Source organism: Sander vitreus, chromosome 2 (assembly GCF_031162955.1).
Source record: "Sander vitreus isolate 19-12246 chromosome 2, sanVit1, whole genome shotgun sequence".
In the NCBI taxonomy this organism is placed as follows: domain Eukaryota; kingdom Metazoa; phylum Chordata; class Actinopteri; order Perciformes; family Percidae; genus Sander; species Sander vitreus.
The window spans coordinates 14,402,533-14,422,248 of NC_135856.1; the positions used below are offsets into that span (position 1 = coordinate 14,402,533).

Sequence of the window (19,716 nt, forward strand, 5' to 3'; positions counted from 1 at the left end):
AATGAGAGGAAGAATTGGGAAAGTAGTGTTGTTGTTTTTTACTCTTTGTACACAATTTTAGAGAATTTCAGAAGAAAGGCTGAAACTGTAGTTTTCTATAACTTCAAGTTATCATTAGAGCCAGAGGCATACCCAGAACAACATACATTAAATATAAAACAAAGCTGGAAAAAAAAACATTAAAAAACAAGTAGTATTTTTTTGTCAGCTCTCATTGTGGTATTTTAATTACTAGAATGTTTCTAGTCTTCATTTGTGTTGCCTTATGTTTCTAGATCCCTTTTCAAACCTTTATGAATCTTGGCAGACTTGAATTATCATATTATTTTTATATTCAACAGTTCACCTACAGTATGCATCATTTGACTCAATGTAGGACAGAATGAGGCGATGTATGTAGACAGTTATATGCAACTGTGACAACTTCATTCACAGTCACAAACGGGTCCAGTATGAGACAGACCTGGGGCATTGGAGTGAAGAAACAATGATAAAGACACATACGCTTGCTTTGTCATGGATCTCTATGTCATCCAGTGAAGATGGGTTTGTTGTGGAATGCACTTGCTGCTCATGGCAAACTTTGATGTTGGTTTTCTCATGCATTTGGCTCTCGTAATCCCGCACGTCATCCAAAGTCATATCTGGAAGAAGGGGGAGGGGTGGAACGAGGGTCGAAAAGTTCTTTACTCCTCTATAATGGCTCTCCAGTTGACAAACAGGTGGGGAGGGAGAGGGTTAGGTGGCAAAGTTGCATTCCATGTGTGAGTTTGATGATGATTAGTGGTTTTTAAAGTTAAAGCTTTAGAGGTCAAAGTGCTAGCTTCCCATGACCCAGAGACCGCAAGACGAATCCGAGCATCATACGAGGAAGGAGGGAGAAAGGAAGGTCAAGGACTTTTCAAGATTGAGGAAAAGCATGAACAATCCACACCCAAAGAAGATGTTGGATCATTGGTGTTCATTTCTCAAAAATGAAACATGAAAGAGTTTAGTTTAAGAGTCATTTTTATCATGCAGGTTTCATTTGAAACAAACACTGACTGTGCCTGGACACGACAGTACAGTGTTTGTCATTAGAGGGTTAGTGATGATACCAAGAGGACGATCCATGAGGACTGGTAGTGACAGGATTAGATGCAGGTGGAGTGATTTTAAATCCACACTGGTAAATAAACAGTAATCACACAACAGTGATTTATACAATTAATGTAGCTATGACAGTGTTAAGATTTCAAAGAATAGTAGTAACATAACATCTCAAGAAGGGCTGTAAATCTAAGTACATACAAATACATGGGAAATGTAAAGGTGTTATGAACTATTTATGTATTCCTTAAAGGTTCACTTGAGCAGGTATTCACAATATACGACAATGAAAAGGGATTGATTTCATCTAGGAATACTTACATACTTATTTAAATAAAAAAACTAAATGCTATTGTGTAAGCAATGTATTCATGATATCTTGGTTTGAGTAAATAGTTAATGATGGAAAGTTTGAAATGTGCTGTAAAAGCGCTAAAGTGTATAGACAGCAGGACTGTAGAAAAGGGCTAATAGACCTACCAATCCACTCATCCACCCAGGCAAATGCCTGTCTATGTCCCAGCAGCAGCACATCCCGAACCACCTGTAACACAGCACAATGACGGTCATAAAATAGTTACTCATGAAACATCTTTTTGATAAAGGTTCCAAATTGTAAAAAGTGAGATATCATTTCTCTCTTGATTATAAAGCAGGCCAATGTGGTATATAAATACTCTGAAAGAATGCTCAATCCACTGACAAATTCACACAACCCATATTCAGAAACTGTGCCTTTAAACGAGCCGTCAGGACTTGTGTACGGTTGTGATGTCACTACTATTACTAGTAGTAATATATATCATAGCCACTATGCACATTCTGTATGCCTGTATTAAAGCAAGTAAACATGTTCTAGTATAAATTAAAAATATAAGTATGAACCTGAAAATTAGCATAATATGGGACCTTTAATCAATGTTATGTTTAAAAGCAAAATATTCAAGATTCAGGGTTTAGAAGTGGAGACGAATGTACTTAGCATCTTTTGGATTTTAAATTATAATTCAGCTCAGTGGCAAAAGTACTTTAACCAGCTGTCTCAGAACAACATCATATAGAATAGCTTTTTCTTTTTTTTATAACAATGAGCAAATGGTTTGGGGGACTGGACCAAAATAAATGTACTTAGCCAAGTAAAGAAGTATAGATGTAAAGATATATTTCTGCAACAAGATTAACTAAATGTATGAAAAAAATTAAAGATCTCACATTCATCCCACAGGCGACCTCTCACCTTGTGCACAAACTGCTCCACACGTGTCTGCAGACCCCACACCTCAAACTTGACAGTGACAAGTTTGTACGAGCACATGATGGGATCCTGGGTGTCCCTCCAGCCCTCCTGGAGAATCCCCCGCGACGTCTTATCTGACTTGAAATATCGCAAGTCCTGCGATGGGATGGGGCGGGGGAAATGAACACACACGCACGTTTATTAACCCAAACCTTCAAGCATTGTCGTTTCTGCACCCCAGTGGAGAGATGTAAGAGCCTAAAATTACATGCATGACTGAATGCCAGAATTAAATACACATAAGAGCTGAGGCAATCTGTTATCTGAAGACCATTACCAGCTCTCACACTTCACAGGCTTTTAGACTCCAGATGAATGCTGTGTGAGCTGGCAGAGGCATATAAAGCAGCAGAATTCAGCTGCGAGTGTTTGGGCCTCAATATCAAATTTAACAGACATAATAATATCAAGCATACTATTATCTTCTTTCTGAAGATCCTCACAGAGATAGAAAAACTTTCTTACCGGAAAGGATCGGATATAAAACAATTTAGAAACCGAGAAAACCATTTGAGTAAGATCACAACATGACAGAAACTGAGATCACACCGTTTCATCTAAATCACATAGTTTTACTAAAGCATTTCCAGACTTCAACACTACACTTAAAGTTCTCCAGGAGCGTTAATTCCCAACAGCCATGAGCATCTACACAGTCACACCACCACAAGCTCACCTCAGACTCTTTGTAGTAGCGCTCAGGGATCTCATCGTAGGCGATGTCGACGAAACACACTTCCCTCTCCTGCTCCTTCAGCTCGGTATCAAAGATCTGAAAGTAGAACAGATAGGTTTTCCAGTGCTCACTGCAGCCTCTGCTTGTCAGAGTAGCCTTCTGGCAAATAAAAATACACTTTAGAAATGTGTATTTTCCAGGTTACATCATCACATATGTGGCTGACAAACCTGCCATTCTGCTTGACTCAAAAGTTGGAAATTATTCATATTGTTACTAATGTTTGACTGTGCATCTTGTCACTCTCTGTCCCTTCGTCGCTCAGCCAAACTCTAGAAACACATGTATTTGCTTACATAACCATTAGGGGGGCTCTGTGCCCATGTCTTATATTTGTTTCTGTGCCAAATGACACAGTGCTGATTGCAATTACTGTATAATTTCTTAAGTGTGCAACCTTCTTAGTGTTATTCTTACTGTATTGTTATTATCCATTAGTTATTGTGCTGTTTATTATATAGACCTTTTAACTACAATAAATCAGGTATGAACGTATATACTTTTACATGTATATTTATCAATCCATCCATAGTCATGTAGTCAATTTATATACTAGTACACAGACACACACACACACACACACACACACACACACACACACACACACGAGCATCATTCAACAGAGCTGCCTGTTATATTGCAGCAAGGGAAAGTCTGCGTTTGTGTGCGCACGCGCGCCCGTGTGTGTGTGTGTGTGTGTGTGTGTGTGTGTGTGTGTGTGTGTGTGTGTGTGTTAGAGGCCACAGGTTTCATGTAAGGGATTTATCTTTAATTTAACTATTGTAAAGGCAGGCTGCTAGAAGATTAAAATGAATGTAAAAAAAACAGATATATATATATATAAAAAGGATAGAGATACCCAATATCCTTCCACATTATATCTTATGTTTAAGAGAAACGTTTGAGGAAAATGTTCCTCTCTACTTTTACACATTGTAGGCTGAATAGAGTCTAAATGTATTATTACTATAGATACATAGTCTGAAGTTTTTATTAAAGGAACACACCGACTTATTGGGACTTTAGCTTATTCACCGTAACCCCCAGAATTAGATAAATCCATACATACCCTTCTCATCTCCGTGCATGTTGTAACTCTGACGCACCCACCGCTAGCCTAGTTTAGCACAGATCCTGGAGGTAACCGGCAACTAGCTCTACTGCTCCAAATAAGTGACAAAATAACGCCAACACTTTCCTATTTATATGTTGTGATTTGTATAGTCACAGCGTGTACAAGCGTGTACAAGAGACACAGCCATCTTCTAACCGTATACATACTGGGAACTATATTCCCAGAAGGCGACTGCTACTTGGCGGAGTGATTAGCGCAACATCTGAAAAGCACCATTGTTAATAATTTATACTGTTTATTGATCCCAGTGGGGAAATTACAATTTACACTCTGTTTGTTAGAAATCACTACACACAGGCCTGAAATACACACACAGGACCTATTCATGCACTAATGTCAGAGTGAGTGGGCTGCCAGTGCTGGACCAGCGCCCGGAGCTGTTGCTCAAGAGCACCTGGCAGTGCCCAGGAGGTAAACTGGGATCTCTCCAGCTACCAATCCACACTATGTACTTTTGGTCCGTACTGGGACTTGAACTAGCGACCCTCCGGTTTCCAACCCAACTCCCTACGGACTGAGCTACTGCCACCCCCGAACTCTCTGCTCCTCACCACGGGGCTTCTGAGGTGCTGCTGTTTCTTACTCTCTCTTTCCCTTCTTTTCTTCTCCTTCCCTCCAAGGATACATTCTGTCATTTACAGTGTGTATGAGCAATGCTGGCACAATAAGGGTGATATGTCAGCATGCATGAGTGCAGCCAAGCGACAGGAAGACTAGGATGACGAGAGAGAGAGAGAGAGAGAGAGAGGTGGATAAGAGGAGAAATGGAGGAGGCCAACAATGAAAAGGAGATGCAGTGGTGGGGGGGAGGCAGGAGCAAGATAGTGTGTAATAAGAGGAGAGGGATGGAGTCACAGGGAGGGAGAGGAAAATAGAGTAGAGGAACAGAGGGGGAAAGAAAGGAAGAGAATGACAGGGAGGGAAGGTTATAAATAAGAGAGGAAACATGGGTTTGTGTAATAAGAGATAAGAAGGAAAGGAAAGAAATATCATGTATGCATTACTTTTAAAAATATAAATACCTGAGTGTACAAATGAATTGGTCCTTTGTTTATTGAAGCATTTTCAAACAAAGTAAGACTGAATTTGTAAACAAGTTAAGTGTGTATTAAGGGGTAATAAAACAATTTTACAATAACTTTGCCAATGTTTTTAAGGCACACCAATGTGATGTCATATTGTTATTAAGAAAGAGGGAGAGGAGAGTAAAACATAGAGAGAGTGTTTGGCAGAGTGAAAGAGTGAAGAAAGAGATAAGGAGAAAAAAAAGAAGACAACAAATTGGCATCCCATGAATGATAACAGCGTTCCCCAGTGAACGTAACCTTGTATCCTTGCATCCCTTAAGGCCATTCAGTGTCATTTTGAAAATGCCAGAATGACATGACCCAAAAGAGACACTTACTACATTTCCCTCCATACTAACCATAGCTTTGTTCCTACTTCTCACAACGTGACAGAAGCACTGCTATAGTATCAATCTGGTTAATCGTTATCCTAAAATATAAATGTCCTTAGCTGCACTTTTCGAGTCTGTATGCCAGCATTTGTTGGTACACTTCATTATAACAGCTTTCCAGTGTGAATACACAACAAAGTCAAAACACAGGCAGACAATAGATGGTCATTTCAGTACACACAGCAGGGCATTTGTCCTTAAATGCTCAGCAGCTAGGCTCGCTGAAGGCTAATAGTAATCACTGTCTGAACAAAACAAATTGATTGTACTGCAATTCATCAGCCTCAAAATGAAAAAGACACTAAAAAGAATAGACCAATCTCATCCATGGCATGCATAAGAGATAATCATTAACTGAATACAATGAGGTTGATATTATTTTTAGAAATATCAGTTCATACAAATGTTAGGGCACTGCAAATTTGGAAATTATTTAAGGAATGGATACATTTTCTGCTCAACAGGAGGAATGCACTAAGTTGAGGATGTTCTAATTTATTAAAATTAATGAAATGTCTAATTCATTGCAACATGTGCCTGAGGACACATGCTAAAATTTCAAGTGTTAATGTATGTGAGTATGAGTGAGAGCGCACACGCACGTGTGTGTTTGACACTGGATAGTACTGTGGAATGTTGCATGTCATGTAATGTTACTGCATCCTCCATTCAAACGGTGCATGATGTCCACTCACACACCCACTCATTTCCTGTCCACACATCCATGATTTTTCTCCCTCACATTCCCACTTTTTCATTCCACCATCTTTGAATCCTTTCTACTTGATAAGTCCTTGCTTTTCCAGTTGCTCGAACCGGAAAAGCAAGGACTCAAGACACCCCGAGTGGACAGACGGATGTTATGCCATCAGAATCCACACATGGGAAAACATGACACTTGTACAGAGAGAATGTTATATAAAACACAGCTGCATTCATATTCTTTCACAGCATCCTATATAGCAAATACACCTCACATACTTATGAACTACGTATACAATATACGTGTCATAAAACATGCAAAGCTTTTTGTTTGTTTGCCCTAAAGATGTTAGACAAAGTAGTATATCTGTATCATTGCATTATTAGTGTGTGTGTAGACGATGAAATGTATGCACCGCTCTTATACATGTTTATGCAACAGAACTGTGATTTGTCTCAGTTTTTATTCATTTAGTGCATTTGCTGTAGGCGATTTCTGTTAGATTTAATAAAAGAGCCTCTGATATGTCACCTTGTCGTGTCAAACCAAACAAGCATCAATCTAAAACATCACAACATATTTAATGCACACTGACAGTCTGTTCATTTCTGTCTTCCTCTGCACTTTATGAGTCCATGTATCCTCCCTTATACAACAACAAAAATCACTGGCATTTGAAGCAAACTATAAGCACACAGTAACATTAACCTGCTGGCCGCCCACCATGATATATTTCAAGCAGTTTGTCCTTTGCACACTACACTACCATTCTTCTTCCTCACTGTCCAGGTAGTGGCAGCCTTTCACTTGATGACTAATGCTCCTATAAACTGGAGAGTGGACTAAAATACAGAGAGAAAGAATGTGAGGAGGCTAACAGCCTAAATGAAATTAGCTATCCAACAAGTGAAGCAGTTTTTGGCTCACTCTCAAGGAGCATAGTATATTTGGCATTATGATACAACAGGATTGCAAATGAGGGGCTGTGAGATGCCAAATCTGCCCGGATGGTTTTACTCATGTAGCCTTCGCAGAGGTCTTGTTTTTGACAATATGTCTGCTATGAGATATTTTGGGTTATAAATGGCCTGTTTTGCTGTACAGATTTATATATAAGAGGGGACAGAAGGCAAGCAGCAGATGTATATTAAGCTGAGAGATTTTTATAGGAGTTAAAACAGGACTGATTTATTGACTGGGCCTACGGGCCGATATAAGCTTAGTGCAGGAATATCAGTATCTATTTGTCGATCCATCCCTCCTCCTGGACGGACAGACATGCAATTGTATGTATATATACATACCAGACTCGTCAGAGTTTACCATTGAGAAATGTGATGAAATCCCCCAAACCACTACTCAAAGCTCTTATCACACATACGCATCCTCTCAAACCACTATGAAAAGCTCTTATTACACACACACACACACACACACACACACACACACACACACACACACACAGTATACTCACATTGTCATTGCATCCTTTGTTGTCCTCGTATTTTGTCTCTATGTGGATGGAGAACTTGGGCAGGAATGAGCACTGTGGATAAAGAAAGACAAAGATGTGACACCGCTTGTAATAACATAAATAAATTAAAAGCAACTGTGCACAAAAGTAGCCCTGCACATCAAAGTTGTCATTGTTGTTTCATTGCCTTTTAGTATTTAAAGAGTAAATATAGAAGTGCTGAACAGTTTATCCTGTAGAAAGTTAATACTCCTTACTTCTGGTGATAATACACATTACAGTTACTTGGTTTGGGTGTACGTCTCAACTCTAGTTTACCGTATGGCAAACGGCTGTCAAAAAGAGGCCACTTAGTAATACACTTTGTTGTAACTTCTTTCAATGGTAGCGTGTAACAGTAGACTTTTAAAGTACTTTACTGTACTTTATTAACACAGAGTCAAAACTGCTGTTAGATTTCTCTCTTTCTCTCCCTCATGTTCCTTCTTATTGTGTAGTGCAAAACAAAAGTCCAGTCTGTGATTATACAGTATGTCAATTTCTATCTCTTTTTTCAACATTGACAAAAGCCAAGACAAGACAATCAGACTTTTGTGAGTCTTTTGCCTAAAAACTCATTGCCTAACCAACTCATACGTAAACACAAAACGCCCCCACACATATACTGGGGCAATATCAAGCATTCTGTCGCTGCAACATTGTTGTCTTTCCCCTCTTGTCCCCCGTACGCATGTGTCTTAAAAATGTGTTAGCTTATTCTGCCAAGGCTTCATGTGTTTTCAAGGGTTAATCACAGGTCACTTATGCAGTTCTGTGTGTGCGTGTTTGTGTTATCTAGCTAAACATAGTGGAGAATTTAGCAGCTCAAGTAGGCTACCAGATATTTTTCACAGGAGTTGTTAGGAGACCAAAACAGACCTAAAAAGTAATATGAATATGTAACTTTTTAGGAAAGTTTTAGTAACATTTAGCAGGTCGCCAGAAAAAAAAAATCCAAATGAATGTCAATATTGCTCTGTTTCTTCTGGATGTGTAAATAGTTAATTGTTTACTAGCACGTTCGCCATGACAACTTTAAAAGGTGATAATTGTCAATGTTGCGATTAAGTGGGCAGAAATAAATCTATTTATTCCAATTAAACACTCATAAAATATTTTTATTTATGCCTGTGATTTATGTGCATTAATAATTGTGAGGGGTCAAGATTCTTGTTTTTCTTCATTCTGGAGACACCAGTGATGATCAGCACTTTCCGCACTCAATGTGGCCACTGGTGCACCATAATGCACTCATAAAGACATGCAGTGTTACATAGAGGATACTTACTGTATATTCTACAGACCGTGGCGTGGGGTGACAAAAGCAGAGACAGCATAACATACAACATAGGAGAAACACAGTTAGTTATGCAGATTCTTCACATTTTCCACAGCATGAAAGTAAATAGCCACAATGTACAAAATTGTGTGAGACATACAGAAAGTGCATAGTGGCTATGATATATATTACTACTAGTAATAGTAGTGACATCACAACCGTACACAAGTCCTGACGGCTCGTTTAAAGGCACAGTTTCTGAATATGGGTTGTGTGAATTTGTCAGTGGATTGAGCATTCTTTCAGAGTATTTATATACCACATTGGCCTGCTTTATAATCAAGAGAGAAATGATATCTCACTTTTTACAATTTGGAACTTTTATCAAAAAGATGTTTCATGAGTAACTATTTTATGACCGTCATTGTGCTGTGTTACAGGTGGTTCGGGATGTGCTGCTGCTGGGACATAGACAGGCATTTGTCTGGGTGGATGAGTGGATTGGTAGGTCTATCAGCCCTTTTCTACAGTTCTGCTGTCTATACACTTTAGCTGTCAAATATCGGATATCTCACATCATCCCTGCCCTAGTCACTTTATCCTGTACTTACTTTAATTTGCTCTTATCAAAAAGAAATTCCCTTTTATCTCTACTCCTCAGCTTGTAACACTTCACCCCTTAGATCAGGATCATTAAAGTATCGCGGCTCTGATCGTTGCACTCCTGACTACTGGTTGCTTGTAATGTCGGCGATTTAGGAAGCAAGGCTTATTCCACTTCTGCGCTCGTTGAACATCAGCGTGGATAAAAAGCATTTTCTTCACGGCAAAACTGCAAACTTATATACACGTCAGCTTTAACATGTTTTGCATGTCAATAACATGTTTGTGTTTTCTCATACCATGTCTTTCTGGCAAACTGACAGTGTGATCAGTGTGTGTCAGCATTAAGGTACGGTGGCCGACAGGGGCAAACGCCCTGACACTTAAGAAAACACACAAATAGACAAAACACAAGCAAATTAAGAAAACAACTTCATTAATTTGACAACACATGCGCAGCATTCAGCAAACGCACTGCAAATGCACACAACCAAATATATAAACGCACTGCAAATACACACAACACAACCAAATACATAAATGCGCTGCAAATATGAAACGATGCAAAAAGAAAAGCACACAAACCCAGAAAACAAATGCAACAAAAAAACGCAGCATCCAGATTACACAACGGAAGTTCTCCAGACCTCTAGAGGGAGCAGCTAGTGGAACAGCTGGATTTTTGACCCCACGGGGAGAGAGTGCTCTGCCTTTTTATTAGAGTTGGGTATGGCTGCAGCCTGGAGAACTCCATAGACTGTATATTAAATTCATATTATTATTATAACATAATATATTAATAATATAAAGTTTATACTCCCGTCTCATGCCCTCCCGACTGGTGCCATCCCCGAGCTTCGGTCCGCTATGTGTTTGTACTTTGGTGTTTTGGATGTTTTTGAACTAAACAGTACAGCAATCATGCTAATGAATACAATAACTTTTTCAGCAGATGTCTTACTTACAACACGTTGGAGTTAGCAAAGCAATTTTGTGTTTATATGTGCGAGCAGGATTTATTCAGTTTGATAAATCCCACGGTAATTGAGCTGGTTTACTAAACAGAGAGGGACTATAAATGCTGTCCGTTTTTTGTATTTCAAGAGCGAATTGCTCCACAATATAAATACAGATTTTGTTGGTAACCGTTGTTGTATAATCACAATATTACACTTAAGGAGGCCTATACTTCAGTGATGCGCCTTTCGGACCTCGAAATTAAACCATCTCATGTAATATGGCTTAAACAAACGTCAACATTAAACCCTGATGCAGTTTTAAATGTTTTATTACCATGAGTTTACAGACGTCTCTGCTGATTGAGTATCACCTGTGACCTGGGCCGAGACACACCCACCAAACGAGAGAAAACATATCTAAAACATATCTCAAACATAGACTTAATATTTACAGTCTATGTACTCTCTCTCTCTCTCTCTCTCTCTCTCCCTCTCTCTCCCTCCCTCCCCTTCCCTCCCTCCCTCTCCCTCCCTCTCCCTCCCTCTCCTTCCCTCTCCTTCCCTCCCTCTCCCCGTGGGGTCGAAAATCAAGCTGTTCCACTTAGCTGCTCCCTCTAGAGGTCTGGAGAACTTCCGTTGTGTAATCTGGATGCAGCGTTTTTTTGTTGCATTTGTTTTCGGGGTTGCTGAATGCTGCACGTGTTGTCAAATTAATGAAGTTGTTTTCTTAATTTGCAGGGCGTTTGCCCCTGTCAGCCACTGTATTAAGGGCCCTTGTGAAGCTACAGTGTGTGTGTTTATTTCTGTCCCGTGTCAATACTACCACCTTTTAGAGTTGAAGGTTACACGTTATTGATCCATGATGCAAAATCCTCCTTTTGTCTTCAGGGATTTCATTTACGTTTTGCATAGAATGCTATAAAACCGCTTATTTCCAATGTCGCTGCATGCGGCTCAGGATCCATCTGATAAAACCCTCACATGTCCTTCAGAAATTAAGTATGAAGTAGCTGAAAAGTGAGCGTCGGAACAACCTGAATTACACAGCACATGTCTGAAGTTGCACAGGGACTTTGGTAGAAAAGCTTTTTCCTTCCTTTTAAAAAATGTATTAAAAAATGCAGTGGAGATTAGCAATCTTTGACTTAGTGCTAGAATTTACTCTTCTATTTTCACACACAACTCCAACTCCCTAAAAACATCCAGTTTGTACCAAGTGGTGAGTGCTGAGTAAACTGTTGAGAAGCTGACCTTTTAAAGAAGCTTCATGTGACTACAGCACAAAACTATTCCAGCCTGAGCTATTGTAGCCTCTATTTCAACACATGACAAGTATTATAAAGAAGTAGAGTGTTACAGTAGGGCTCTCCTATTGTTACTGCAGCTTACTGGATTTGATATGATGTGAGTTTGGAGTGTGTAAGGTGTGTGGTATAAAAAAGTGGCATAAAAAAAAAAACCTACAAAAGAATGATTAGCTGGCAGTCCAACAAACACATTTACTCTGTATGCTCACCTGTTATGGTGTAAGGGTAGTAGTTCCATGCTTTCTCTGTCACGTAGAAGATTTTAGGAACCACTGCTCGAGCCCAGGTGGGTAATTTACTGCAGAGAGACATTAATACAGACAGAGAAGAGAGACTGTGAGCATGTAGCAGTGAAGCAGGGATGGGAGGGTGGAATTTGCTTCCATTATCGCAGCAAATCATAAAAAAAACTTGTTCCACTTGTGAAAGGAGAATCTGTGTACACTGAAACTGAGGGATGCTGTGAAAAAAATGCTTCCAAAAGCTTTAATTCAGGGGAGATGCTACGGGAGACCAAACACATGTTTCCCTGCACACCAGGTTATCTCAATGGTACCTAAAGATTTTGAAGGGCTTTTTGAACCTTCTTCAACTAAAGATAGGGCAGTGTTGTGCTGGACGTTTTCTTGGCTGGGCACAGTAACTTCCTGGAGTCTACTGGATAAGACTTCAGGCTGCACCCAGCCAAACAAGATATAATACAAGATGTGTTGGTAAGTGAGCCCTAGAGGTGCTGGTAGGTAAATTTTGTTATCTTTGGAAAGAACCAGGCTAGCTGTTTCCCATTGTTTTTAGTCTTTATGCTAAACTAGCTGTAGCTTCATATTTACCATACAGAGAGTGGTATCAATCTTCTTAAACTCTCAGCATGAAAGCAAATAAGCGTATTTCCCAAAATGTCGAACTAACCTTTCTCCCTCTTCTATTAGTTCTCGAGCCCTTTTTGGCACCCTGAACCTTTCGGTATCATCTACCATGTGTTCACAGAATTACAGTGTGCTGCCAATATGTGAACTTTGTGTGTAATGCTTGACATTCTCTGATCTCTGGTAAGACTGTAATTGAGGCTGCATTGAGAACTTATTTATGAGCAGGCTTTCATGCAGCCTGCCTTCATCTCCGCTTCCTTTGATTGACATGGAAAACAAGTTCTTAAGGAGAACAAAAAATGGCGCCAACTGGATCGTGACGGCTGTGAATAAAAACAGCCATCGATGATCACAATGTGTGAATGTTGGCAATCTCTTTCTCTCTCTCTTTCTGACTGACAGTCCTCCCACACCTCCATCTGTTGATTTTCCCATTCCCTCCTTGTTCTTTTAAAGATCTTTGCCAATTGCTGCTGTGACGGGGGCCTACTTTGCCAAGCATGTAGGCGTGGTGGGTAGCTGCTCTGAGTTTTCGGGCCAAAGCAGGCGTTTGTATTCAGAAGAAAATACATAAAATACACCCTAGTTCAGTTGAACACATCTACGGAAAGGCAATGCTTTATTTAATCATGAAATCAACTATCTGCTCTCCGCTCTTAATGAAAGTTATTGACAGAACATGTGTGGAATCGATTTGCAGATCGAATGGGATAAGACCAAATAGTGAAGTACAGCGCGAGGCAGATTGTGAGGGCTAATGGGGTGATTGCAGTGTGACAGAACGAGTCCAGATTGACTTCTCTGCTGGTGAATCAGACCTAATAGTTTTTTGGCAGAGCCAGATGGATGGCCAGTTGAATGGGGCAGAACAGTGGTTAGTTATGGTAAAATCACATTAATTTAATAAAAAACATAAATTATCTTTTTACATAAGTTGATGTAATGTCACAGATATTAGTTCATTGTTATTTAATTCACTGGAATTCATCTCATGGTTTGGTTATTTTCTGATCTTACACTGAGGATGTTTCCTTTTCTCTGTTCTTTTGTACATGTGTTTTTCTTTCTTTTTTCATTCAGGAGTGAGTGTTTTTCTTGTTGTATGGGACTCATCAGCTTTGTGTTTAGTTTGCTTCCCTGACAGAATGTAAAAAACGTCTCTAGAACAAATCCCCTTGTCATGACAAGACTGAAGCGTTACTTTGACTAGGTCTGTGAGAGAGAGAGACACAGTCTCATCTCGTGTTCACCCTGAGAAATGAACATTTTACTAACAAAATGTCAGCTACTCTGGAAAGGTCAGTGTTTTGTCTTTTTCCATCCAAGCTGAAGATTTAAATGGACATGCATGCTGAGAGTTTGGATTCTTCCTTTCAATATCTCTGTTGAAATTCCATCAATGGGTAAAGTAAGCTGTTGAAATAGCATAAAGAAAAAAAACAAAAACAAAGAAATGTCATTGTGAAATAAAAGAACTGGCCTGAAGCACTTAAAAACACAATAGAAACTTGATAGAAAATAGAAACCAGGTGTTGCAGCGCTTAGCGCAGGGTTGTGCATCCTTTCAGAGACCATGGTAGTTGAGTTAAGCCAGAAAAAGTGAGCGTCATGCGGCAATGACAGTTAAGTTTAGGCACCAAAACGACTCGTAAGTGTTTCCTGGGTGAAAGTATTTTGTTTTTCTCCGCATAGTGAACTCCGCTCTCCGGCTTAAAGGCCCTGTGTTTCATGTTGACACCACATTGTGCTACTTCATTTTGAGATTATAGTTTTTAGTTGCATAAGTGTTTTATGCAACGTCTTACTCCATTGTGTTTTGTCTGATCGCTGGTTATGCGATTGGCGACCGCAGTAGGGTTGCGTTTATACAAAAGTTGATTCTGTTTCAAGTTTTTGCCGCAGGGCAGCTGTGTTTTTTTTTTCCCGCATTCCCTGCTGTCCCCATCGCTGCAGCCTAAACGCACTACCCACATTCAAATGAATGGGAGTATTGGTGTTTTCACTGCTACACCTGATTTGGTAGAGGGTGTAATGGCTTTAGCATGTCTAGCAACTTGTATTCCTTTGCTATTCAAACCATGACTTATTTACTGTGCAAAAAAGCCTTGAGCAACTTTTTAAAAAAAAAATGGTTTTTTTTGTGAATTGTGTAACTTGTTAATAAAGTGTTTCATTTTTATTCTTAATTCTTTTATTAAATACATTGTAAACTGCATGCCTGAATGGAAGCCCAACTTATCTCTGTTTGTTCCCTCTGCATTCTTCATCTCCTCTCCTCTGAAGAGCAGAGCTGTGCTGACTCAGCATAATTAGTTCCCTGGCATAGCGAACGCTGACACAGGTATTGGTGCTAAAACAAATGACCTACAGCATCTCTGCCCCCTCTCTATTCTCCCTCTCTTGTCCTTATTTTTTTTTTTTTATCTTTTTCCCTTGCTGTCATTTTCTTTTCTTCACACATTCTCCATCCTATTCTTATTCCATATCTCTTTGATTCATGTTTGTCTGACTGTGTGTTGTTTGTTTGTTTGTGTTTGTGTTTGTGTGTGTGTGTGTGTGTGTGTGTGTGTGTGTGTGTGTGTGTGTGTGTGTGTCACACGTGAATCAGTATGGGGTGATATATAACTGATGGATAAGTAACAAAGTGTGTTTGCAAAGCTTACCAGCCTTATCAAATGGCTCAATGTTATCTTGGCCAGTTAATATACTTTACTTTGTACTGCAGGTATTTCCAGCTTGGGGAAATGACTGAATATGAGCTGATTTGTTCTTTGAGTGAGAAAGTTCAGAAACAAGAGATCTAGTCCTAGGTGGCAAGCAAGCCTTTAGGACCATGAGCCAAACAGAAAAGCCAATTCAAAAAAAAAAAAAAATTATTATTTAAAGTACCAATTGTCACAAAGCTCATTGCTGTAGTGTTTCACTTCTGCATTCCCTAGATATACTCTGTGGTTTCATGATGCCTTTTATCTTAAATTATCTATTGACAAAGTTTGAGTTTCTGCGGGTTATGCTCTTTTGTTTAAAGCCATGGTGGCTTTTGTTTTTCTGTTCACCTCATTTTATTTTTTACAAACAAACTCAAGATATGTCCCGTGGACCAGGAAAGACATCATATTTCATGAACTGGCTACAGACTTAACCAAACGTGTTAAACGAGTACTTCACACACATAAATGAATTACATGTTCCACAATAAACTATAAAAGACGCGCTCCACTGACCTGTTGAGGTAGACTCGTTTCTCTGTGAACTGTCCTTGGCCATGTGCCGGGTCTTCATACGGTTCGTTCTGGACGACCTCCACTCCTTCCCCTCTATCACTCTGCTCGTGGCTGTGTTTACTGATCATGTACAGCTGCCCAACCCGGTACTGGAAGATAAAGCAGACAGGATAAGTTTACATACTATTGTCTGACAGCAACCATTTTAAGAAACTTACAGCGTATCCTTGAAACATTAATACATAGTGTCACAGGCTTGGGACATACCTTAGTAAATTGCTTCCTCAACTATTTTCAAAGTATTTTAATTAATTTATTTTTAAGTCTTTAGAGTCTCAAATATTGAGTTTCCACAGCCTAAGTCATCTAAATAGAAGTAGCATTGGAAGACAAATTTTGCACCATAGCAAAACAATATTATATTTGAACTTAACTGTGAACTTGTGGCATTCAGATACATGAAAATCATGTGAAATAAAAAAAATACAAGAATCACACACGTGGTTTATTCAGTGCAACAAGCCATTCGTTTACAGAGGGTAAGTTTTTACGTTCCGAATAGTGAAGTAAGTATAAAAGTAAGTCTATACGCAGTTTCAGCTGAAACAAAAAAATAGTACCCTGTCTAATTATCATCAAACACAGCCCAGCTGGGTCTTCTCATTTTTAATCAGACTAATATTCACTAATTTGTCATTAAGCAAAATGATGACAGGAACAGGAGGCCGGGAGAGGAATAGCAATACTATAACACTGCTAATGATAAAGGACTCATAATCAGAAAATATTAAAGCGCCACTGTTGTATGTGTATGAACTCAGTGTTGAATAAGATTTAAAAAGCTAATGTGATGCACTGACACAAATTGTTGCATGTTTTTGTTTCCCACTGTAAAAGCAAAAGTGTATTTCTAACAAATAATGATAAATACTAAAAGATCTGAAGCAATACATCAGGTTCAATAAAATCATTGAGATACCTTCACTATTTAAGAATATAAATGGTGCCGTTCTTAATCACAAACATAAGATAAAGGGTTCAATATTAGCTTGACATTTTAAACAACTAACTTTAACTTGGCTTATTGCTTTATTTCTTCCCAGAAGAGCTGACGGAGAAGTGGTAATCTATACTCCGTAATAAGGTAAAGCGCAGATGTTTGGATAAGTATGACCATGGATTTCCTGTCTGCTTGGGCCTTAGTCAACACACCTTCTTTATTCATTGCCTTATTTTTTTACTTAACTGAAATAAGGTCAGAAAACAAAGTAAACTTATGTCAGCTTCTGCAGCAATAACGCTTCTTCCATGAAAGGCCAGACTTTCAAAGAGAGAGAAAAGGAGCTGACTGAGCTTGAGACACTGAGGAGCATCAAAGGAGTAGCCTAGAAATCTAGACGCACCCTAGCGGCAGCAAATGTAATTTGTAATTAAGCCAGGATCAATCTAGCAACTCTCCGTTAGCTTGCGAGCTGGAAAAACCAAATTCTGGTCAGGCCAATCACATCGTATATAGAGTCAGTGGGCGGGCTTAACATAAGGACGGCAGAGTTGCGACGGTTCCGCATGAATTCCCTGCTACTTGAAAACAAAGATGATGGCTGCAGCTGGCTAACAGCGGTCTTTTGAATTGGCTTTGGCCGCGATTCTGGAAGACTTGGAGTTAAGCACTGAAGACATTCTTAAAAAAGGAAGATGTGTTCAGAGTTTTGCTGACCGGATATGGCAAAAGTTTAATCTATCAACTAGTGTTGCTCTGTTTGGCTATGAGTGCAGAGGGAATTTGAAAAACAACCGTTTAATCCGCCCCTCGGATTGAGCCCTGCCAATGGTGAGTTCCCAGACCCAACATCTTGATGTGGGTCTGGCTTGTCAGGCTATCAAAGGAGGGCAACCTGAGGAATTATAATGAGGAGGAGGGGCCAACATTAAATCAAAGACACAGAAAAGAGACACAGCTGGACATTTCTTTCTGTAAGATGAGAAAAATTAGGGGTAAACAGCAAAAAAAAAGATGGTTTGATGTTGGCTGGTGATGCTTATAATACTTTTATCTGTTACAGGCTGTGAACAAGTGTAGCTGCACTGGGTTTCCTGCTCAGTCACCATATGTGTTATCTTCCCTCTGTGCTCCTCTCCACCACATGTGTTTCAATTTAAAAATAAATCTCAGAAGTGAGTATAGGACACTGGTAATGATGGAAAACTAAATCACCCCTATTTCCCTGGATTCCACATTTCCTTTTCCCCTAACCTCTACCTGTCACAGCTGTTGGCTGAGCTGTGAAATGCTGTCAGTGGAAAATGTAAGGTGTTCATCCAAGATAGCTCTCAAAATTGTGTTAGCACCTAGCTGCTGGTGCAAATCTTTGATGGATGCACATATTTTACAGATACTTTCTAAAAATAAATGAAACTATTATGTAAAGTCCTGCAAGTCATTAGACCAGTCCTAGTGGAGGGATGTAAAACCAAGCAGCTATATAACAGATACTATTATGGGGGAGATGCATAATTAGGGCATCTGTGGCTTCTAACACTTGCATGCTAATGTTTGATGCTTCATGAAATTCAATAGAATAAACAAATAAAAACAAGTAAAAAAAAAAAAAAAAAAGAAGCTTATTTACAGTTGAATTTAGCTGAATAAAAAATGTCCGGGTGCATTAACAAAGCAATGGTGCAAAATCTATCTAATACAGTATATGACTACTACTATCCCATAATATCAGAGTGGATGCACAAGTGTGCTAACCCTACTACACATGCACACAATCTATGCATCAAGGTTCACAAAACCAGCTGCAACACCTTGGCTCTGTGTCCTCTGTGGTACTGTAGATGAGTTTCACTGTGAAACTTTGAAAGGGCAGCAATACAATGACTCACTTCCTCTGTGTCCTCTGTGTCAAGGCCAACACTCTCTAAAGAACTGTAGAAGATGTAAGATTGAGGTTTCAAAAAAAGGACAGACAGACAGACACACACACACACACACACACACACACACACACACACACACACACACACACACAATACCAGGCCTAAAGAAGGTTGCTTGAGCACAAAAGTCCCCGAATAGAAAGCCTTGACATACCTCATAGATTTAACTGACCTCAATTGAATCCAAAAAACTACCCCTCTGAGTTGGGACCTCTGAAATACCCAAATGTGTATCATCATTCACTAAAGCCATAATCCATTATTTTGGGAAATATGCTTTCTGTTAGAAAATTAGATGAGGACATTAATACCACTTTCATGTTTCCACTGCGAAGTGGGGAGCTTGAAGGCGATTAGCATAAAAACTCAAAGCGGGGGGAAACGGATAGTCCAGCTCTTGGCGAGTTCAAAGATACACCTACCAGCACTTATAAAACTCAGCCATTAGGATAACATGTTATATCTTGTTAACAGTAATGAAAAAATAACATGGTGTAACTATTTGTTGGTGATCGACAGTTAACCACAGTAAACACAGGATGAATAAACTGTTGTTCCTCAAGAAACAGTTACAGCATGTACAGTATCTCCCCCTAAAAT

General features: G+C 39.3%; 1 protein-coding gene across 1 annotated transcript in view; it reads right to left on the reverse strand.

Moving 5' to 3' along the window:
* LOC144536334 (cytoplasmic phosphatidylinositol transfer protein 1-like) overlaps positions 1–19,716 on the reverse strand; it is an 87,111-nt gene that overhangs the window by 3,811 nt on the left and 63,584 nt on the right. Inside the window, exons 2-8 of the mRNA XM_078279418.1 lie at positions 16,174–16,322; positions 12,290–12,378; positions 9,221–9,228; positions 7,894–7,965; positions 3,063–3,158; positions 2,327–2,482; positions 1,570–1,633 (exon numbers count right to left, since the gene is read on the reverse strand). Coding sequence (XP_078135544.1) covers positions 1,570–1,633; positions 2,327–2,482; positions 3,063–3,158; positions 7,894–7,965; positions 9,221–9,228; positions 12,290–12,378; positions 16,174–16,322 — 634 coding nt within the window. The remainder of the gene's footprint in view (positions 1–1,569; positions 1,634–2,326; positions 2,483–3,062; positions 3,159–7,893; positions 7,966–9,220; positions 9,229–12,289; positions 12,379–16,173; positions 16,323–19,716) is intronic.